Consider the following 24966-nt stretch of genomic DNA (forward strand, 5'->3'; position numbering starts at 1 on the left):
TGTTCATTAATTACTGACATGTTTCGTTACGTCTACGGAAGCTATCACTACCATTGTCAAAACACATGAACCAATATACAGGGTGCCCCAAAAGTAATGGAAAAGAATGAAACCACAGACTCCTGAAGCAAAACAGACAAGAACAAGCAAAAAAGTTTATATGATATATATAGTCCGAAAGTGGACAGGGGCAGAGCTAGACAGCTTCGAATGTGGGAAGAAGGGAACTTCACACCTGCCTATTGGGATGATAATAATAGAGTCAGAATTACATCAAGCCGGGTCAGAAATACATAAAAATCATCGGCTTTACATGTTAAATGCATTCCTTGACGTAAGTGTACAAGGAATTCCCCACACATCATCTGAGGATTCTCGGAATGACTTTCCGACACGGGCAATGCAACGATGCATTACGAAGTTGTTATCCATGAATGACAACAATGACAACAAAGCAAAATGACCCTAGCATTTGTACAAACCTCAGAGTCAGTGTAGGAATTAAAGGATATTTTACACGGAGAATGAAGCGTACATCCGAGAAAATTAACATAAGGAAATTCAAAACTTACGGAAAACATTCAGTTCAACCGAGGAGGATTTCTCTCTCATCCCCCCTGATTTTTTTGTATTGAAATCGTGGTTTTTCGTTGTGGACGTGATTTTCTGTACACACAAATATGCTACTCACTTCTCTGCTGTCTCTCTGTATTTTTTCCCCCAGCTATGCCACAACGAAAGCCGATTCACCCATACGTCGTATCCATATTCTATCACAACCGAAGCTGGGAGACGGCGGATATGAATATAAATATATAGATTAACTGGACACGAATGGTAAGCTAGAAATGACCTTGCAAGTAAATAAAATCCTATTTTATAGTATATAACACATATAATAATAATTACTGCAAATTAAACTACATGCAAAATGACATTAATCATACAAATGCGCAAACTTTCTATCTTTGATTTATACGGCCGTTTAATAAATTTACCCTTTTCATATTAGGTGACTCAGTTCTCGATTTAAATATGTCTGTGGTACTCGCTATGATCTTCGACCGCTCAATCCACTTTGAGGTCGTCTTGGTCCCAACACCTAGGCTTGAATAATGACAGAGGTTAGCAGCAGGTTTCGCAGGCGGTGATTTATGTTCGTCTACGCCGATACGTTTACACTCTCACATGTGATGTTAATCTTATTTGCGGACGTCTTAGGCGGCACACTGTTACACCAAATATAAAAATATGGACGAATACCAAGGTATCTGCGAATACTGAACATCCCACTGTCCGTGATGCTTAACTCATCACAACACTGTCGATATGCTTAGGAATACGCTCCAACACACAGTTTTTTTTTTTTTTTTTTTTTTTTCACTCAAATATAAATTTCGACTTCCGAATAAGTATCTCGACCCAGGCAGAGGAGCGCACTTCATACAATGATACGAAACAACTTACGACAAAACACCCGAATTATGCTTATGGATGGCTCCAAGCAAGGACAAGGGTCCTGGGTCCAAACAAGGAATCGCGCGAATGAATCGTTTCTCCAATTATCTCTTGCATATAACAAAGCGTGGGCGGAAAGAAAATGTCCCGAAAATTCGCAATTTAGGAACCAAGTCCAGAGAAACAATCACAAAGAATGCAGACACTGCGTGAACGATTTCCCTGTTTCCTGGCCATATAAGGTCTTACGATAGGAGCTAAGCGCACAAACACATAGGCAAACATACCAAACTTGTGAGAGAAGCAGTTCTTTCTCATACGAGGCATGTTTAGTAAGTTCGAAGTCAGCAATGTCTTTTCCATTTTGGTTAAAAGTAATAAATGAGCCTTAAATAACGGTGACAGTATTTCTCAACACCTTTCCTAGCTTCTATCTTTATTCCGATAGGCAAGTGTGAAGTTCCTTTCCCCCACTTTCGGAGCTGTCTAGCTCCGCTTCTGTCAACTTCCAGTATATGTCACATAAACCTCTTTACTTGTTTTCGTGCCAGGAATCTCTGGTACCATTTTTCGCCATTACTTTTCGGACACCTTGTATAAGAGAAAAGAGAAGAACTCACGAAATGTCTGTGAATTGCTATTACTAACTTTGTATCCATGAAAAAGACGTCTTGTTTGTTTCATGATTCCAGTAGTAGTTTCTGCTACTTTCGTCAGTATCTTCGTGAACTGCTACGCTAGACTATTGTATCCTTTCATCCTGTGACTATCTTGGAGAACACAACAACATTAGATAGAAACATATGAAAAACAATTTGTGAAAGGTACTGGATTATGAAGTGTGTACATGTGCTTTGTAGAAAAAAAAACTGAAATAACGATTACATATTAAATTAGTAGTAAGTCATTTGATAAGGGCAATCACTAAACACCAAAAAATGCGTTAATCTATGCACTCTCCACTTCACGGTCGCCTTGAAAAATAAGATGTAACATACTATTCATAACTCACGTTGTGCTTCATCTTTTCGAGGGTAAATTCGAGAATTATAAGGACATTTAGTGAATCCCAGGACTTACGATGTGGATATCGTACGCGTCTTTGGTGTGGAGTCTCGGGTTCAGTTCCCAGAGGAAGCTCTTATGGTTAGGATCCCACGTTAAACTGTAGGTCAACGTCTCATATAGCCTTGATGCTGAACGGGACGCTAAACTAAAATCCATCCCATTCCGGGACTTAACGACATCTGTCGTTCTTCCTCAAGTCCTATACATTCATGACGAAAAGAAATATTTGAACGAAAGTGAAAGACCGTGTGGTTGATTCGAGGCAAGAGGATCTACGTGCTAAAGGTTTATCCACACACCTAAAAGAACATTAGATTGACAGGGTCAAGGGACTTCATCCTTGTTTCACGACAATAAGTCTCTAACATGTTCTAGATACGCTATCAGAAATTTGACGTGCATAAGAAGTAAAGGTTCCCCAAAACATTTATACTTAATATCAAGTTTTGAAACAGTCATTTATAAAATAATATAGAAATTCAAGATTGTTTTGCTTAAACAAGTATTCATTGGATTGAATAGTTGGAAGTGAGCAGAAGCAGTCTCTCTTCTTTGTACTCAGCATATTTGGGGAGAAATTTCGAGCATCAGAGACAAGAAAACATTTATTGTAGGCGGGTTGTTGTTGAGAATCTAATGATAAAGAGGGTATAGAGGTATAATTGCGTGTGATCAACAAGAAGATGCCAGGCCATTTTGTGTTGAAATGGAAGTCCTTCAAATAGCTTCTGTGAATGCTTATGTCATTTAACACAGCTATATACCCGCACTGAAAAGCAACAAAATTGGAGAAACGAAAGTTAATTATGCGAGAATTGGCTGCTCCCAGATTCGTTTTTCGCTTACAATACGCAGTGAAACCAAGAAAGATTTTGAAGTGGCTTTTTCTGGAGTACTTAACAAATAACCCATTCTTCAAGCCAGTAATGATTTCTGAAAATTTCCCGCGGGTGGAATTTTTGTATACAGGATAATGGAACTTAGTAGTACGAAAATACTGGTGAACTATGAACTACGTTGAGCAGTCGGAGATATGCCGCAAGGGGCAATTTTGTAGCTCCGAAGGAAAAATCATCGTCCCGTTTTCTGAATTCATGATTGTTTAAGAGATGGAGGAAATTGGAGGAAGGACTTTCGAGTCTAAGGCAGGGAGAGCAAACGAATTAACGAATATGGTTTCTGTGCACAAGGAAAGTCGACAGAAAGTCAAAAGTTGTGTGTAATATCTGTCATAATTGGGTGTGTGAGGACCAGAGATAATACTCAAATATAACGAAGTGCCTTCAATGAGAAAAACCTGAAAGATCGCTGTTTTTAAGAATACTGCATACCTGCGAAACTTTTGTTTCCTTTCTTGCATACTTAAGACCAGAAGCAGATCTTGATAGGAATCACTCATCGGTAAAAATTAATGTTTTCTAGATTGAAGCTAAGGGAAAAAAGATTACGTACTAATTCTTGTATACAGCTTTTGTCGGTAAAATGCGGACTAATTCCTTTGGGTCGGAATATATATATATATATATATTAGCGATAAAACTTCCCTCAGGAGTCGCCATGGTACCAAATAAATAATGTATGCTGTACAATTTGCAATCAAGTATGGCAATAAGAGTGTATAGAAACTATAATTTCACATGAGGATACTCATTACTCTGTCATAACTTTCAGGGCTTGTTCGTAGAAGCGTTAAACTTGAAATATCATCAACTACTTAAAACTACATTTGATCCTATACGAAAATAAATAACCTTTTTTTTTTCTTTCTTTTACCAGATTTCTTTTAATCCAGGTTGCTGAAGTGGACTATAATTTCTATACTAGTTAATTCACTATCGTCGTCTTCAGCATTAATAAGTTGATTTACAGTTTCTGAAGCACATTCCTTTTGCCATTTATTTCTCTCTTCCTCCAATAATGTGTTGCATGCAACGTCACCATTCATCAGCTCATACTTGAGACCCCCCTCCCACATACTGTGAACTGTCGAATGATTGTAACGTTGTGTTATGCGTCGCAACATAACCTTTAAAGTTTTGTTGAGTTTGTACGAAGGAAGACTTAACATGTCACTTTTCATAATTTCGTCCATAACATTAAGTTATCGTTTGTCATATAACTTGCAAGCATAATTTGCAGTGTTTAACATATTTTTATTTATCCTTTCTTTAAGATCTCGCGACTGTTCAATGGTTTGTCTTGTAACTAACTCAAACTGTGTTCTGTCAATGATTTATTAATAAACCTTTCCGTTTTTATGCAATGGTTGGGAACGTTCTCGAGAACTATGGCAGTATTTCGTTCTACTTTTGGTACACTTCTTAACCAGTTACTGAAAACTTAGCGCGTTATCTCGTCATAGTAATCTTTACCTGTTTCAGATTCAAACAGAATTTTCGACAAACAACTGTCACTCTCTATGTGGCTATTAATCTTTCCAGTTGGCTGCTTGAGTTGTGTGAATAATTCCACCAATAAAACTTGGTATTTATCCGTAACCGTTGTAAAATGCCATTCTCGCGATACGATGTGACGTGCATTAACCCAGGTTCCATTTTGGTAATAAATCTTACGTCCTTTATTCCCATAGTTTCTTATCGTTGTTTAAATAAGTTCGTCTCCACGAAAGAATATCATCCATGTCAAATGTTAGATAGGGCGAAAACGTGTTATAAATAGAAATCGATCTTTCAAAAGACGATACAGAGTTGTTTGACTGGAAGTAGGAAAGCCAGGATTACTATGCAGGATCTTATTCACAGTTGGGGCTCATTATGAACTATGAAATCATGCACCCTTTTACGCAAAGCATTTTTTTCAAAATCACTATTTTTGTCTGTCTTTAAACCATACAATGTATCTTCCCGGGAATAACTTTTTTTTTTTTTTTTTTTTTTGTTTCCTTCTTATATGAAAAACAGTTCCTTTAAGAACACTAGTTTTATCTGAAAATCACTTTTGCTATCTCTCGAAATATCGTTTGCGGGCATTCCGCACACAGACGCGAAAACTCATTTAAATCAATTTGTTTTACACCCTCGTCAGATATTTTCTCGGCATGTTTTTCTTCAGCGGTGTAGGTGCACTTTTACTCTACATTATAGCACTCAAAGATTCTCGCTCACTATCATCTTTTGGTTAATGTCTTCAATATTTCAAGTCTGCAGTATTTTAACCCCACTTTTTTTTCAATGAAATTCTTAATCATTTTGTTATTGTTCCCATTATATTCTGTAATATTATCTTAAGCTGTGTTTAATTTTCATGAACTTTTCATGTGGTATTTGTTATATTTTTCATCCGATAAAAGTATATAATTTGAAAAAAATGAAATGAAATCTTTAAGTTTTACATCCCACGGTTATGCCGGTTAGGTTAAAGGAGACGGTGATGGTGAGAAATGAGTGAAATGGTGGAATGAAGAAAGTGGGAGGAAACTGGAGAACCCTGAGAAACCCATGACCACAGTATTTGTCCACCACAAAGTCCACACGGCGCGAGCTGGGATCGAACCAGGGACCCGAAGCACCAGAGGTGAACGCTCTACCACTGAGCCCCCAATATAATTTGAAAATATGCATTTTATAATAATAGATATTATTTCTTTTCTGAAACTTGAATTCCATTTAATTGTTGGTTCTTCGTTAATTGGAGTTAAGGGGAAGCACGGTGGTTCAGTGGTAGAACGCTTACCTCTGGTACGTGAAGTCCCTGGTTCGATCCCCGGCTAAGTAAGTTAATGGTGAACAACATCGTGCTCGTGGGTTTTCTTCGGGTACTCCCATTTCCTCCCACTTTCTTATTCCGCCAATTTTTCCATTATCATTCATTTGCTTTAATCGTCGTCTCCTTTAGCCCAACCGGCATAATCGTGGGACGTTAAACTCAAAGATTCCATTCTATCTGGAATTTAGCATCCTTTTTCATTAGAGGCTGTATGAGACGTGGACCTACAGTTCTAAATTGGAATCCGAACCACCGTAATGCATACAAGATTTTCGATGCTTTTATACAGGAAGTCGAACTTGGGATTCTATGTACCAAAGGTGCGTACACTATCCACTAGATTAGCGGGGAGAGCTTCATTTAATTCTGTATTCTCTCTTAGTTCTTTTGCTAATTTCCAATTATATTCATCGCCTAATTTTGTTTATTGAAATGAGACCATGGCCTAATTGTTTGTGTATTTTGTCTGGTAATTCTTTTTTACATTTTTGAAATGTTTCACAATTAAATTTAATGCGGTATATCATCCCTGTTCCTTGGACACACCAACAAATATAAGTTTTATTATTATTATTATTAGTATTGTTATTTGGTATTGCCTAGTTGCTGTACTAAAAATCAAACCGTAAAATAGTTGTCTTATACCTAGTCCATGTGGTAAATAAGCGCTATGATTGTTCTTTTGTAACTGCGTCTCTTGTTACTTACTTTCTTTAAAAAAAAAAAAAAGAATTGAAAAATAGTAATTTTAAAACGGGTTACTCAGTCATTTTTTTCTTGACATACCAGGGCCGTGTTGGCATACTACCGAGGACGGTGGACAAGTCTACCAAAAGGGCACCCGTAAATACGTATTATATATATATATATATATATATATATATATATATATATATATATATATATATATATATATAATGTGTGTGTGTGGTGCAACTTACTGTAAGAAACGTCGGGAACTAATTCTTCTCCCTGAGATAAAATGAAAGTATAGACCAACCTGGTTGTGAAAATGCCTCGGAGCTGTGACCACCCGAAAATTTTCGGAAAATGGAAAAACAGCCATACTCGAGAACAAAATGTCGGATCGAAATCCTGCAAAAGGGAATGTTCATTATTTTTAGTCGTAGATTCCATTAGTGTACAATCCGATGTAGTGCAGTAACGGTGCAATGGTGACTCTCAAAGGAACTGAAGTATTCCTTCTAGTATTTTATCAAACGTTGAATGAGGAAAATGATAAACAATCAAGTGCAAGATTTCTAGGATCAAAAGTAATAGTACATCGTTCAAAAAAGATTAAAAAAAAAGGGGGGGGAGATACACATGTATGATTAATGTATTTTGTATCAGCACAGAATAAATGTTCGGAATTAGAATTTAAATGAAATCTTTAACATATCACAGTTATATCTTCTAGGCTAATGGTAACGGATTATAAATGAACGGCTTGGTGTCCAAGTGAAGAGTGTGTAAAAATGAAAAAAAAAAAATAACTTTGATCCAGGTTAGGTTTATAGCGACTGTGCATAAGACAGTGAGGCAGCAAAGGTCATGTATGATGAACGAGACTACAAGGGATTCTTCGCATGACAACAGTAATTCCCACAAATTATCTGAATACAATTTGGGCGAAAGAAAGCTGTATTAAAGGATTTCTTCCTTGCAATACGTAATTCCGTGGAAGATAATAATTCCGTGCACAAAAGCAATGAAACTCGACTAAACACAAGCTATTGCGCTTGTTGCACAATGATACAAAGAAATACAGTTTTAAACTACCTATTTATTCTGTTTTGTACAAAGTAGGATAACTGTGAAATACTCAGAGGTACCTTGTACAGTATTTGTGCAATGCAGTATGTGTACACGAGACAGCTGTGAAGAATAACAATTCACAGTCTGATATTGTCCATGGTTAACCGCATTGAAAAGATAACATCGACGAAGCAAATTTTTCCACCTGCTGTCAAACATACCTGAAATTTAAGAGATGGCTGCTACAGCAGTAGTAACTCGAGCAACAAGTTCTTCGGCTGTCGTGGCTGGTGTTGCGTACGAAAGGTGTTTCATACCCTCCCAAAAAAGAAATCAAGGAGCGTGAGATAGGGTGAACGAGATCCTTTTCTCCCAACCCAGCGATCTGGGAATGTTTCATTTAGGTAGGTCTGCATATCCCTGTGAAAATGTGCAGGTGCACTGTCATGCTGAGATCACATCTGCTCTCTTATGTTCAAGTTCACATGTTCTAACAATTTTGGGAGAACAATATGTGAAAATAATACTCCCACACTGGCTGTCTGGTAATAAATATAGTCCTACCACAAAGTTATTCATCATATCGCACATGGCTACTGCTAGTTTCATTACGGTCTCTGATCATTCAAACTATGTTGGCTTCAAATTCTACTCTCCATATGGTGCATTTTCCTCCGATTTCACATTGGGGATATTGAAGAGACCTTATCTTTCGAAAGCGAATATGGAGACGTGGAAGAACACAGGGGAAGTTAATCTCCTTTGATGGTCCGGTCACGATATAAAGGCCTCTCCATAAACGAGGTGTATATGTGCCAGCTCGTGAACTGGGTTATCTGCTACTGCGCAGGCACGTACATATTAACACAATCAGTTTTACTTAAACCCCAACGTCTACACTTTTACGCTACCGTAAATGCCTGGCTACAATCCTCTATCGCTGAACTCAACACTTCCTATCCTGTTATACAGCAATTCCACATGAAACACCAAAGTATCGGGCTATGTATATCACTCACATGTTGTGTAGATGCCTACCACAACACAGCGACGTAAATTGACGCCATTTCACATCAAAACTGCAAGACAGCCTTCTGCGAGCCACTCGCAATTTTCACATAGGGGACGATAGTTCCGTAGTGTGCGATCAAAGCATCATGCTCTTAGTGAAAGCACTATGAGCTACGTACGTACTGCTATGTTTACAAAAAAGTGCCACATTCTCTTTCTTCCGTGTAGGTATTCCATCCAACTCCAAGGTACATTAGAGCGACGAAAAAAGATTTTCCTCCATATTTTGGATGTAATTCCACCAAGCTTTTTTCTAGAGAATTTCTCTAGCAGTGACAAAATCATAATGTAAGTGAAATATACTAGGACGCTATTTTGGTATAATCACAATAGCAATGTAGTTTTTCTTAGCTCAGAGGTAAGAAGCGGTTTGCCAACTCCAAGGGAGGGTGAAGCCCCTAGGAAAGTATCCCTGGAAGAAGATTCACCAAACGTATAAATCAATCAAGTATACTGTTCCAGCGCATTTCTTTGTATCGTTATGTAACATGTACAACATCTCATGTTTCTTCCATTCTTTTACCATCTGTACACAGGAGTATCATTTCCACGGAATTACATATTACGAGAAGGAAGCCCTTTAATGCACCTTACTTTCGCCCAATATGTATTCACACAATATTTGGGAATCCTTATTATCATGTGGAGAATCCCTTGTACACTCATTCATCACATATGAACTTTCAATTTTTGGATACTACAGTCCTATGCATAATCGTTTTAAACCAAATCAGGATCAAAGTTCTTTTTTCCATTTTCACACACTAGTAACTTAAAACAGGAAGCCATTCATTTATCGTTCGTCACCGTTAGTCTAGAAGATATAAATGTGATACGTTAAAGATTTCGTTTCATTTAAATGCTTCTTTCGAGAGTTTATTCTGAACTGAGCCAAATAGATCAATCGCACATGTGTATCTCTCTTTCTTTCGAAGTCTAAGTGTTCTAACTTGGGCAATGTGCTACTATTTTTGATTGTTGAAATCTTGTACTTGATTGTTGTTCATTTCCCTCATTCAACATTTGATAAAAGAAGTGAAGGAATACTCCAGTTTTGTGTTACCCTTGCGCCGCGATTGCACTATATTCGATTGTGCACTAATGGAATCGACAACTAAAAATAATAGACATTCGCTTTTACGTGACTTCGATCCAAAGTTTTGTTCTTGAGTTATGGCTATTTTTTATTTATTTATTTATTTATTTATTTATTTATTTATTTATTTTATTTATTTATTTATTTTTTTTTTTTTTTCATTTTTCAGACAAATTTTCGGGTAATCAAGGCACCGAAAGGAGGCATTTTTACACCCAGGTTGGTCTGTACTTTTCGTTTTATCTCGGTGTTAGGAATCAGCTTCCGATGTTTGTTACATTAATTAAGTTAAACCCTGTATATACTATATATGGGCGCCATTTTATGTATTAAAACCACCAAACTTGTTCAGTAACGTAAATAGCTAAACTGTGATAACGTCTTTACTAGAGAAACACTTTCTAACTCATGTCATAGTTTTTTGTCAAACATAATGAAGCTAAATATAGCCCATAAATGAATATAGCTATATTTTAGAAATACAATAGATTAATTATTCGAACACTGCTCTAAAACAATCAAATTTGTAAGAGCTTTAAAAAAAACTTGAATTTTTTAAACTGCGCTATATCTATTGCGCGTAGCTTTTTTTTTTGTTTTTTTTTTTTTTTTTTTGTGCAATAAATGAGTAGCAGCACGAAAAGCCGCTATATTTTACCAAATAGACCTGCATGTTAATTGCTTTACTGGCTTTACATTATACATTTTTTAAAGTGATTGTGCCCTTTACCTGTTCTCTGCCAATAGCAATTGTATGAATGTATAATACAAAGCTGGTATACAGAAGAATTTTAAAAATATTTATAATGTGATATTTTGCAGGCTGCTTCTTATAAGGGCGCACTGTACCCTTTGCAGGTTCTTTACCAACAGCCACTACTTGAATTTACTGTACAGAATTGATATACAGAAGAACAACTAAAATCACTTATCTATAATGTGTTTCGCAGGGCGCACTATACCCTTCACAGGTTCTTTATCAACAGTAATAGTGTGTATTCATTGTACAGAACTGTGCCATACAGAAGAATAAATAAGACCGTTTATCTTTGATGTGGTTTCGCAAGGGCGCCTTATGTAAAGAGTGCACTGTACTTATCACTTTTTTTTTTAACCAATAACAACTGTAAGAATTTGCTATAAAATAACTTGCACCTTTATTTATAATGTGATGTGTCGGAGGGCGCACCGGGACATGTCCCGGTGGGCCAGCAAGGGCCTGGGACATACAATAGTTTAAGCCAGGGATGCAAATAACCCGGGCGAGTGCTTCATCGGTGCAGGCGAGTATTTAGTATCATACTAAAGCAAAGTAAATAATTTCTTTTGTGGGATGTGTGCTAGTAGCTTTTTTCCCGGGCTAGCAAAATTTTGTTGCTTATTTTCATCCCTGGTTTAAGCCCTTATTTCACAATAAGAGCTTCACATAATTTGCAATCAACAGTGATAATGTAAGAACTGCGAAAATTTTTATCAGTACTGATGACCTCTTGCCATTCTAAGTATATTGTAAGACTGTTATTTTACTATATTCGACAATATATAAATACTAGCAGAATACTCGTTTTTCGTACTGGGAGAATACGTTTCATTTTGGACATCAAGAGGTGAATTTGGATTTAAACGGCATTGGAAGTGTTACTGTTCGTCTTAGCGACCCCGAAAACTATGAATTCGATACTGATATCGGTCATTTTCGATCATTTTAATAAATCTCCCTCTTCCCTAAGTAGTGGGGCTGAATTTGGATTTAAATTCATCTGAAGTGTCACTGTTCATCTCAGTGACCCCGAAAACTATGGATTCGACACTAATATCGGTCATTTTAGATCATTTCGAAATATCTCCCCAACCCCTAAGTTGCACAGAGTGAAATGATAAAAACCATCCCCTGCCCGCACCTCATGTGTGTTGAAAATTTGATTGAGATCGGTTGGGTAGTGTAAGCGTGCGAAGTCACAAACATAGTGACTTTCATTTTATATATATGTCTTAAGATTAGTGCAGTAACCTCGCTTTTGAACGATTTTTTATGTATATTCCAGTTTTTCAGTTTTTGTTCTTATTCGTATCATAGTCCTAATCACTCTCTAGGCGACTTATTTTTGTAATAGGTTTTAAATTACCACTGATACAAAAGTTATATGAAGATCTTATGGAATAAGGACTTAAGGAAGAGTGTCCGAGTGTATTTGGTCTAGGAATTAATTCGTGCGGGTGGACAAGTGATGGCGCAACGAACGGAGCGTCCCACAGTTCCGTGTATCCACACATGTGTTGCAAACCCCTGTCGCGTATCGTTCGTAGTATAGAGCAGTGGATTAAAGCGTCAACAACACCAGTTTGTAGTTAAGTGAACATGGCACAATTTGTGCCTGATAAAGTGTTTTTGCGGGGTGTCCTGCTGCATTACTTTAACATGCAGAAAAGTGCGACTGAAAGTCATCGTATTTTGGTGGAAGTGTATGGTGACCATGCTCTAGCTGAGCGAACGTGTCAAAAGTGGTTTGCACGGTTTAGAAGTGGTGATTTCGGCTTGGCAGACCAAGAGCGAGCTGGACAGCCAAAAAAATTTCAAGACGAAGAATTGACAGCATTGCTCGAGCAGGATTCGTGTCAAACGCAGGAACAACTTGCAGCAGCATTAGGCGTTGATCAAACAACAGTCTCCAAACGCTTGAAAGCCATGGGAATGATTCAAAAGATGTCACATTGGGTTCCACATGAATTGAAAGACAGAGACGTTGAAAGACGAAAAACCATTTGCGAATTGCTGCTTCAACGACAGAGCAGAAAGGGGTTTCTGCATCGAATTATTACGGGTGATGAGAAGTGGATCCATTACGAGAACCCTAAACGAAAAAAGGCCTGGGTGAAACCAGGTGAACCAGGTCCATCACAACCAAAACGAGATATTCACTGTGCAAAGGTTATGCTGTGCATATGGTGGGATATGAAAGGTGTGGTGTACTATGAGCTGCTGCAACCGGGTGAAACTATGAATGGAGAACGTTATCGACGACAATTAATGCGTTTGAAGCAAGCTCTGGCCAGAACACGACCAGAATGGGAGAACAGACATGATAAACTTATTGTTCAACATGATAACGCTCGCCCACATGTCGCAAAACCGGTCAAAACCTATTTAGAAAATGTCGGATGGGAAGTTTTACCCCACCCGCCGTATTCACCAGACGTTGCTCCTTCGGACTACTACTTGTTCGATTGCATGAACAACGATTTGATTGGACAGCGGTTTACTTCAGAAGATATCGAAACATGTGTCTCTGACTGGATCGCTTCCAAGGATGAGGACTTCTTTCGCAACGGAGTCCGTACATTGCCTGACAGATGGGCGAAAGTGGTGGCTAGCGATGGACAATATTTTTCTTAAGGTATTTATGTATTTTGTGTTTGTACTACAGCTTCAATGTGTGCGTACCAACCGCACGAATTAATTCCTAGACCAAATAACTTATTGTGATTTTGATATCACAACGTTTGCTCTATAGGTCTGAATTCGGTGGTGTGCATACCTAGGTAGTAAAAAAAAAGGCACGACTTGACTGGGATTCGAAAGCGGGTTACCGTACCGCGCTATCCAGTCTTGTCTCTTAATAGTCAGCTATACATTCTATCACTCTTGAAGTCTGTGCCCAATCATTGAGACCACGTGGACTGTCCAAGCACAACAGAAGTAATCTTACAGCCTTTGTGGTTGAAGTGGTTGCGCACCGACTTCTATAGCGATAGAATGTATGGCTGTTGAGGAAGCGGATTGGGTACCTCAGTACGGTAAGCTAAAAACCAGGGTTCGAATTCCGATCTAATCGTGCATTAATACTAGTATTATTATTCATTTTTTGTATATCATTACATAAATTTTAGTTTTTAATTTCCAAAATAGGAAAAAAAAATTAGTATGTAGGTACGCTTAGGAGTATTATTATTTCATTCTAATTCCAATTCGTTAATAAACTTAATTAATACTTTTTAATTCTTCATTACCCAATGGAGGCGTGTCACTGAGGGTAAAAATAGGACTAAAATCAATAAAAACGGTGAGGTATACCAACGAAAAGAACGAACAGGCAAAAACAATGTAGAAACATCGTGTCCTGTAAGGTATCGAAAGTGCACTTTCGTCAACATACAAAAGAATGTACAATATTAAAGTCAACTAATCTATTAGTGCTCGATGTACATCCAGCTGATCATTCGATAACTTAATGTTGACCAGGTAGAAGACAACAGCGCAAGGTTTCGGAGTGTGAGCTGGGTCTAGTTTTAACTAGATAAGTTAGCTTTTATATTGAATGTGTATGTATTTACTGATGGATGCTGTAAGATTCATATTTAACATTTAAAAGACAGGCATCTTACCATACATCTTTGTTATTTATTTATATAACAAACTAATTCAATGTTTTTCTCACTCTCTTTTTGAGTGTGTCTTCTTTGGCTATGCTACTAAACATGTTATATATTGATAGGAATTTTTCTTCTGTAAAATTCCATACCTCGAATAAAAAAAACTTTTAAAATGAAAATCCGTATACGTTCTTTTCATTATTATTATTATTATTATTATTATTATTATTATTATTATTATTATTATTATTATTATTATTATTTTGTTTAACGTTCCACGTTTATGCACCGAGGCTAAGGGAGAAGTATTGATGAAAAGGATGATAACGGTAGAATGACGAAAGAGGAGGAAATAGAATAATCCCGAGAAAATCTAAGCATTCAGTGCTTACTCACCATAAACGCCACTTCGCGGCAGCTGGGATCGAATCAGGGGTCCACGCGCCATATGTGAACGCTGTACCACTGAACCTCCGCGGCCTCACTACCAAGTTGTAAAACATAATATTTCATTTGTTATTCATCTTTTTTTTTTTTTTTTTTTTTTTTTTTAAAAAAAAAGATAGTTAGTGCTTCGATTTTCGCATAAAATTCTGAAATTATTCAGAGTATTTTGCATTTACTGCCTAGCTTGAAATACATAAACTTACTATAACTTAGACATTTCATAATTACCAGTATAATGTGAACATATTTTCAGTATATGAAACATGTGTGAAACGCTTTTAACCTTGCAACGGTTTTTCAGAAAGAACATTTGTAGCAATTTTGACCTTCATAACTAGGTAGTATTAGGGCGACCATACGTCCCGTTTTGACCGGGACAGTCCCGTTTTAGGAGCGTCCCGTCAGTAGATGGAAAAAAGTAGTATTTCTTCCGTTTTACACAAATGAAAGAAGTAAATAATAAACCCAGCACCTTTCTCCTTATAAAGGTAGGTTCTATTGAAATTATAATATCAAAGATAATATCAATTCAATAATAATTATAATACCTATGTAGTATCAAGGATTTGAGCTAGGGCAGAGGAGCAAATGCAGGCAGTATCATGTCCTACTATATATTGTAGTTAAATGCTGGTTTGCTAAGGTAAACAGGAACTAATTTACGCACTGGCCTGTTTCTCTCATTTCTCATGATTTTTAAAAAGCCGGAATCTTTCCCGTTTTCAGCTCAAATATTATGATCACCCTAGATAATATGGAAAGAACATGATTTTTCATTTTAAAAAGTATTTTATTTGAATTATAGTAGTTTATAGAAGAAAAATTTCCATCATGTTATGTTTTAGTAGCGTAGCCAAAGAAGCCACACTGAAAAAGAGGCGAGAAAGCCTTGAAACAGTTCGTGCTATATAAATGTGTGTGTGTGTTTTGCGATTACGAAGTACGAAAGAATACTTATTCCACAGTAAATCACATCATCACTCACCATGTGACGAAGAAAGCTTGGAACAAGATGTTTCTGCATTGCTTTTCCACGGTGCTTCTGTTCTTTTTATCTGTCATGGTTTATAACTTTTACTCTGAGTATTAGCACCGGGGAGAACCGAAAGCTTGAATTTTCAAGGATTATTCAGGAAATTATTTAAGTGATCAGAAAAGTTGCTTTTTGAAATAAAACATACAGTAGTGACCTGCATTAAATACACGAATCACATTCATAAAGTATTCAGTCGTTTAGTCACTTGGAAATATTTAATCTTGGTCTAACAAGAATAAAGTTAGGATTTGTTAGCCCGATATACAAAATTTTACTTTGAATCAGTTGTAGATAATAATTATTTCAGCGAGAATGATCGTAGAAATACTACATAAATTTGCTGCATACTTAAAAACGGTTTTTTGTAGTGAAATTATCTAAGCAAATTATGCGAAGTGTCTTGCGAACCAGTACTTTGTTTGATAATGTGTTATTTTTACAGGTTGTACAAAAGCTGAGATGATCCAGATAGTTAAAGGAAAGCATCCTGTAATGGCTCTCAGTGAACTGAGTGCCAGAATGGAATGGGATCATCCTGTTTACAAACTAGTGAAGGAAACCGGGCCACCGCATAACAAGAAGTTTCAAATGCAGGTTAGTTTACTAGATGTGAAATTGTTCATTAAGTTTTTAAGAACGTTGTAGAGCAATCAATAGAAAATTCTTGTCATTTGATTTTGGTATTGATAGACCCACCGAACACTTCTGCACTTCCCTCAGCTACCACTTTCAATTCCATGGCATGGTTGTACCATCATTCCTCAGTCACAAACCACTTCACTTAATTACTGGACCTCTACTATCTAATATCGTAGCCTTCATAGAATAACTTTATTATAAACCACTTACAAATAAATGGTCTCTCAGCGTCTTGAAAAATCCCGAAATCTTTACTACCGTGTGCCCCGGCCATTCAGAGACCGAATCTGTTCCACCATATCGTCTTTCAAGAACTACCTCAGATTTTCACCATTGGCATTCTGAACTAAGGTCCTCCTCCTCTTAACCTTATCTGCGAACAATTTTGTCATTTAAATATGTATATACGAGGATTGATTGGAAAGTTCGTGGTTTGACTAGGAAGAAGTATAAATTAGCTGCGTGGCTATATCCGTTGGTAGTCAGTGTAAAATTTATTTTCGCTATTGTTTCAGGTGAAGAGTTTATAAGGCGCTAAGTTGACGGAAGTGATAGAAATTTGTGACATAGAGAAAATCGAGCATGGAGCTGCCATTAAGTACCTGCATAAAAAGGGCTTAACACCACAGAAAATTCATATGGACAAGGTAGAGACACTAGGAAACTCCGCGCCTTCGTATTCTATTTTGAAAATGTGGGTAGCTGAATTTAAGCGTGGCAGAAACAGCATTGAAGATGACCCCCGCAGTGGCAGGACTTCAACTTTGACCACTACAGAAAATATCAATAAACTTTGTAACCTGACTTCGAATGACAGCAAAATCAAAATCTGAGAGATAGCTGAGACTCAGTATTTCTTGTGAGCGAGCACAAAACATTATCGTAAACGAATTATGGTTTTCTAAGGTATCCGCGAGATGAGTAACCAAGTTGCGTTCAGTTAAACACAAACACAATAAACTTACTCTTTCCCGTGATTGTTTGGAACTGTCTGAAAGTGATCCGGAGCAGTGACTATGGATGAGACATGTATACGCCATCATACACCGAAAGAAAAACAACGATCGAAGCAATGGGAACGACCTTAATCTCCTGTCCCAAAGAAAGGCTAACAAGGTTATGGCATCAATTTTTTGGGATACTAGGGGCGTTATCCTGATTGATTTCTTGGAAAAGGGAAAATTTGTTAATTCTAAATACTACTGCACTCTTCTGCGACATTTACATGAGGAAATCAGAATTAAAAGGCAGGAATGGTGCGAAGAAATGTGTTTCACCAGGACGATGCGCGCGTTTATACGTCCCTTGCATCCATGGCAGAAATTCATTCCTGTGGGTTCGAACTATGGCCCTATTTGCCTAATGTCCTTTCACTTGTTTAGAAACCTGAAAAAGTTCTTGGAAGGTCAGCGATTTTTTCGGATACAGAGGTGAAAAGTGCTGTATTGAGATATTTTGCAGGGCTCGAAGAATAATTTTTTATAAGTAGTATAGGAGCGGTACCAGAGACGTGGCATAAATGTATCCCAGTCGAGCGGGATTACGTGGAAAAATAAAACGTAACTTATGCAAATATTTTTTTTAGTGTTCTAGGTCAGGCCACGAACTTTTTAATCCACCCTCGTATATAGTACACTCCCGATTATCCTACCTAATGTGGCGGAAGTGCAGGCCGGATAACAACAAAGACGGATAGGTCGGAGTCCTATAATTACTCATTTCTTGCCCTACCCATACCATTAAAAACACATTTTTATACCAAAACCCGCTCTTATTCATAGTTTTCTGACCTCTAGGACAGTACTTCGTAAATATTTATGTACTGTATTGTATATACGTTTTAAAAATTTATTTAAGAAAAAATAAGTTCAAGAATAAAAATATTATGGTCACTACATATATATATATATAACTCCGGAGGTTCAGTGCCGCGTTCACAAAAGCTCTCCACTGACTTCTATCCTTAGCTAATTGCATCCAGTTTCTACTTTGTATTCCTATCTCTGCGAGATCCATCTTAATATTGTCCTCCCATCTGCGCCTAGGTCTTCCTAATGGTCGTTTTCCTATGGGTCTACCAGTCAAGACTTTGAAAGCGTTTCTACTTTCTTCCATTCTACATATATATATTAGGGTGGTCCTTATTTTCACATGTCTGAAATTTCAAACTCTGATCCTTTCAGATTGTTCCTTTCTACGTAAAACAGTTTTCTGTGAAATGTTAATCAAATTGATTAATATTTAGAGGTGGCTCAAGCGATATGAAGTTTATTGCGTAGTCTGTCGCAGAGCACAATGCAAGTTGTACATGACATACTATCCCGTTATTATAATTCTTCATCCCATCATGTATAAATTAATGATACATAATATTAAATATTAACAAAAATGATAAACAATATATTATAATAAATTGATAAACTTATAGATATGTAAATTTATAAATATAATGGTACGTATCCTTATGTCTGTCTGCTTGTGCGTCCAAAAAGAATAGAACTGAAAATTATTAATACCTATAAACTTAAAGTTTACAACTACCTATGTATATCACATTGTTTGGAGGGTAATCTAATCTTGCAAATTTAAATATTTAGCTATTTTAGGAAATGCGTCATAGGTGGCTGGCATGTTTTAATTAATGAAGAATACATTTTTGTAGTTTAGATTTTTTACTGACAACAATTTCTGTAAATATTAATCAGGTTTTAATAGTTTTAATAGTGGCATACCAAAAAACTTTCTCTTATAGCCATACATTGTAAGATATGCATTTAGTTTACTTTTTAAAGACAACTCAAGCATGTAATAGAGGCCCACTCTATATATATATAATTATGTTACAAGTTCAGAAGTTGTAATTCGAGTAGTGTAAAAGAGTGAAATGGCTAGGCGTTCATATGAGTTTCTAGTCGCCCCTGCAGAAGGGGTAGGAGGAAGTAAATTGCCTTCAGCGAAGCAGTTTCTCGCCCACTTTCTGTATCGTCATAATTTTCTCAAGGAAACAATCCGAACAGCAGTAACCAAGACTGGAGCGAGTTGAGGACTTTTGGTCCCGTTCTAGTATCCGTGTTAAACACCGTCGAGATTCGATAAAGAAGCCGACATACATTTGCTCTTCTTGGCATCCTAGATGGTTTCCTCATGCAGAGCGTGGTGTAGCCATGATACAAGAAGCGACTCTTGAAGACGCTTTAAGACTGAAGAACAGTTGCAGTATGCGATCCAAGTAATCGAACACACCCCGGGAAAAGTTCCCTGTTGCAAGGAAATCAACTTTTCTCCAGCATCAGTGATTGCAAACTTGTAAAATAAAATAATGGGGTCACTCACAATATATTGTTCTATAATAACTCAGTAGAAACTATTCGAATCTTATCCAGTTGCATTGATTTACTGTGAATAACTGACTATGTGAAACATGTAGAATACTCGAACAATTAGCATTAAGCTTTTACATGATAAAACTTTAACATTGTTGAGCCACCTCTAAATATTAAAATTCTTAAATGATATTTTGCACATATTATTTCTATATAAAAATGAAACTTTTGAAAGGGCCAGAGAATAATTAATGTAAAACGCACGATACCTGATTCTTAAAAATAATTTAAAAAATAAACTTTTTGTACTGTTCATTCATAATTTGTAAAACAAATGTGCAAAGTCAGGCTTAAAAGAAAAAAAAATATTTTTTATTTATTTTTATTTATTTATTTACTTTTTGTTTGTTTTTGAACAGTCTTTAATGATACCTGTCACCTTGACAAAGTCACGTTTTTATGAGAGCGTTACAAGTCGAGTAGATAGATCAAAATTTATTTCTCATTTTATTATTATTTTAACAGGGTAGATAGTCAATAATCTATTATATGTATTTGATATAAAATTAGTTTGGGTGGTAATTTTAAGTCTTTTATAGGTAATAGTAATGAATTATTTATGTTTTTAAGCGCTTTATTATTATTATTATTTTAGTGCGTTTCATGAAGTCGATTAATTCATTTTTTTAAAAAAGTTTTTAGAACAAAGGACGCAAAATTAAACTTGGACAGAGACAGCCTATATACACAAAGGAATTATATCATTCATAATTTAAAAAAACATCAAAATATTTGTAGTATAAATTTGGGACCAAAATTTCCGTAGTGGTCAATTACAGTAAATGTTCTACGATCTATACTTTGCAACATAGCTCTACGTATGGCAACATTGCAATATTGAAGTTTCAAACTTGCAAATTGCAGACATTTTGGCTGGTTGTTACTACTTTAACAGTTCAAATTCGCAAGTTTTCGATATCTTAAAGCTTTACTACTATTGATATGCTATAATTAGGGACGTGAAGTTTTTGTTTTAACGATAACATCGAAAACTTGAAAAAGGCAAAATAAAGTATATAGATATACCTAAATATAAGATAGAAGGCCGTTTTGGTGTTTTTAAATCGCGAAATAACGCGAATTTGGTACTTTTTCAAAATAACACCGAAATGCACTTCATAAAGCGATAGATTCGCGAAATCACCATGTTGGCCGGTAATACTAATAAAATAACATAAGTTTTCTTTCCAACAATATGTGATTCACAGAAGATCATCAGTCCTGTTATTTTTAGACCGGTTGGTTAGTGAAGTTTGCCCCTGAGATTTCGCTGCCTGTGCTTTTGAAGTAATATCTTTGCCAGCTTCCAACGTTGATTCTGAAAGATATTTTTCAGAATACAACTCCGTAGTTACGGTAAGAAGGCAAAATCTTAAGAAGAGAATGTGGAAATATTGACAATTTTGTCCTTTGAAAAATATTGAAACATTGAAGAAACTATAAATTCGCCATTAAGTGAAAATGTGTGTTGATAATGATATGAATTGCGTTTTAGTTAAATATATTGTCAATTGATTTTTTGGAAGTGAAGAAAATGTTAAACACTATACCATGAATTGCGTTCTAGATAAGTATATTGAATTGATTGTTGTTTTGAAGTGAAGAAAATGTTAAGAAATATTGCAGTTTTTTTTAGTCGATATATGTATTCAAATCATACATTAAATAAATCCAAGTTTAGGAGGGATATCGAGCTTTTTTTTAATTTTTTAAATTTTTTTTTATTTATTTAGATGGTAAGTCCAAAAATATAATTTATTTTTTTTAAATTTAAGATGTCAAAATTAAAACTATTTGTTTAATTTGAAAATTATATTTTATTTTAATTAGCTTTCAGTGACCATTTTCTCTATGTTTACAATATACTTGCGTTTCATAACCTTTACAGTATAAAGCAAATCACCTCTATTTGCTTGTATTAAATCGCGAAAAATAACATGAATTTTGGGCAAATAATAGCACCAATTTCAGGGATAAAATAAAACGAAAACTTTACGTCCCTAGCTATATGTATAATCCTACGACGTATGCTTCGTACTTGTTAATTTTTAAAACCCAAATTTTTTGTTAATTTTTAGTTAATTTTTGAAACCCAAAATTCTTGTAGATTCTAATTCGTACTTTTTCTTCTTTCCAATAGGTTACTTTTCAGGGAAAAGATTATGTGACCCCTGAAGAGTACAAAACGAAGAAAGAAGCGAAAGCAGAAGTGGCTCGGTACTGTTTGCAACAAATGGGTTGTTTACCTAGAAGTTAATATGTCTTATACACCTGTAGGTTTAACTTCATCCATCTTGACTGGAACTATTATTTAAATAATTAATATTTTTCTGACCAGATTATATACTTACTTATTAAAATTAAAATAAGTCGTAACCGTTTCAATAACTTAACGTTATCTTCATCAGACGTTAACTAGCAGAGATTTCTGCTAGTTAGCGCCTGATGAAGATGACGTTGGGCCTTATGCGGGGTCGTTCTGACGCGTGATTAGTACCATACTAAAGAGTTCGACTCTTGCAGTAGTCAGGCCTTTAGTATGACGCTAATCATACGTCAAAACGACTCTGCATAAGGCCCGTTAAATTATTTAAACGGTTACGACTTATTTTAATTTCAATAAATAAGACTATACTCTGGTCAGGGAAGTATTAATTATTTAACTTGTGTGTTATATTTTGTTCTTAATTGTTTGTACGAGGGTCATTGCAAAAGTCATGCATGACAACTATATTTTTTTCTCGAAAGTGGTAACGAATAAAAAAATTCTGAAATATGCAAATGGAAGGTTAGTTCATATGTAAACATTACATGTAGGGAGATAGATGAACATACACAGTACCATAAAGATATAGCATGAGAAAAAAGACGGAAAAAATGTTGTTTGAAACGTGTTTTACTGTCAATTGCAACAGTACACAATAGTACAGGGCAGGAACACGTACCTGTGACATCTTAGACTCCCTGCCATCTTGTGGATTCTTGGGGAGACTCCTGATGCCATGGAATGTACGTAGTTTGTAATGTACTATTGTATACAGTTGCAATTAACAGAAACACTTTTGGAACGACAATTTTTTTTTTTTTTTTTTTTTTTTTTCGTCTTATTTTCTCGTGTTATATCTTTATGGTGGTGGTGTGTATGTGTGTGTGTCCATCCATCTCCCTACATATGAACTAACCTTCCATGTGCATATTTCAGAACTTTCTAATTCCTTACTATTTTCGAGAAAAAAATAGTTGCCATGACTTTTGCAATGGCCCTCGTATATATATGTAAAACAAACTCATGTTGTTAAGATGACATTTCGTGGATACTGACAATGCTGAAATAACATAAACAATCACATACATTAAGCGCAAAGTTATATACCATGGAGAGAAAGGATATATTTTCCGATGTCTTTAAGATAGGTTTTATTTTGTAAGGTACGAACGTGGTTTTGTTGAGGACTGTACAATATAAACTCAAGCAAAATAGATTGTGTTTTCTTTCGATTAGCTGTTGATGTTCATAGAATAATGGACATTCATTTGTCATTTGGCATTAGAATTAAGTTGCGTGTGTATATATACTTTTTTTTGAAAGAAGTTAAGAAACAGGTTTTATCTGTCATGGAAAACACTTTTAAGCTTTGAAACAAGTGATCTTTTGTTTCTTACTGAAATAGTGAATCATAAACAGTAGTATGATACATTTGAGAGTAAGAAACATTTCATATGATGATTCAGATTTAAGACTGAAGTATCGAACAAATTCTTGTAAAGATTTTTGTACATGGTTAATGTTCAAAAGCATTTGTTTTGGTGATTAAAAAAAAAATGAATTAAAAACATTCAGTCTTTGACAGGCTAACTTTTAGTGTTCTATTTGATTCCTTCGTATTTTTAATGCTTTTCATGTCAGGATACATACACACAAAGCAATGAATTCAGATGTATGTATCTTTCGATTGCTTTGTACTGTTAGCTCCTGCACACAAACGCCATATTGGTGGAATTAAAAATTATCTACCCGTCGCTTCCTAACGCATGTACTATATTTCAGTCGCTGCGGCTTTTTAGGCGTCTGTAATACAGTATGCTATAAACTTATATATAAACGACTTCCTACGTCCAAGGGCACTTCAATTGCACTAAACTGTTTCAGCAATCTCTGTTGCCATTGCTAATAACTCTGGGAAACTCAAATAATTTGAACTTGAAGTCTGGCAGTGATGCGCTGCAACTTTTGCGCTTACGTTTTCATTCGATAAGATGGAATCATGGAAATTACAAGTGACTCATTACAAATACCAATTTACTTGAACAATTAACAGGTACCAAACATAAAGTTAACAAAGTATCCCAGCTTGTTTCGATTTTCCACTGAAAAGTTTTTACCACCTTCGTATGATTTCAATAAACTGTGTTCTAGTTGCCAGTTTTTGTAGCTGATAATTTTGGCAATTATATTTACTGTTTCGTCGTCATCAGAACATGGATTACGATATTCATTGTATTACAGAAAATAAATAAATGGGCAGCTCTTACCTATAGAAGACGAAATTTTTTACCATCAATTTCGATTCTTGCTTCTTCAATACTGCACGTCAATTCAAGTTCATTTTGTTGGTTAATATTTGTCAATGTTGTAGAATTTTTTGGTTATAAGAAGCTATTATTGTGAAAATAACGTAATATCATTACTAATAAAGCTTTCTATAATTATATACCATTCCTTACGTAAATATCCGTGCCTATATAAGAGCTCTAGATTTCTAGTGCGTGTAAAATAGATTTGAGTGTGTTCACTTCCATTGGCAACAGTGACTTAATGTAGAGTACGTATATCGTGTTGTATTTAAAAGTAATAACAAAGTATACTAATTATTTGTATTGGTTATATACTAAGTTTAGGTTTCTATAAATAT

General features: G+C 35.7%; 1 protein-coding gene across 2 annotated transcripts in view; it reads left to right on the forward strand.

Annotated features, from left to right (window-relative positions):
• The window catches only part of LOC145664669 (uncharacterized), a 32553-nt gene extending 7868 nt beyond the window's left edge, over positions 1–24685 (forward strand). The window contains exons 2-3 of one of the 2 annotated variants that reach the window (XM_081731514.1): positions 16474–16625; positions 22194–24685. In XM_081731514.1, the coding sequence (XP_081587640.1) occupies positions 16474–16625; positions 22194–22310 (269 nt within the window). In that variant the 3' untranslated portion in view covers positions 22311–24685. Of the gene's footprint in view, positions 1–10346; positions 10397–16473; positions 16626–22193 lie in introns of those variants that run through there. The other variant, XM_081731516.1, reaches the window with a different exon arrangement.
• The last annotated feature ends 281 nt before the right edge of the window (positions 24686–24966 follow it).

The sequence above is a fragment of the Thermobia domestica genome, chromosome 11 (genome assembly GCF_964235325.1).
Source record: "Thermobia domestica chromosome 11, izTheDome1.hap1.1, whole genome shotgun sequence".
In the NCBI taxonomy this organism is placed as follows: domain Eukaryota; kingdom Metazoa; phylum Arthropoda; class Insecta; order Zygentoma; family Lepismatidae; genus Thermobia; species Thermobia domestica.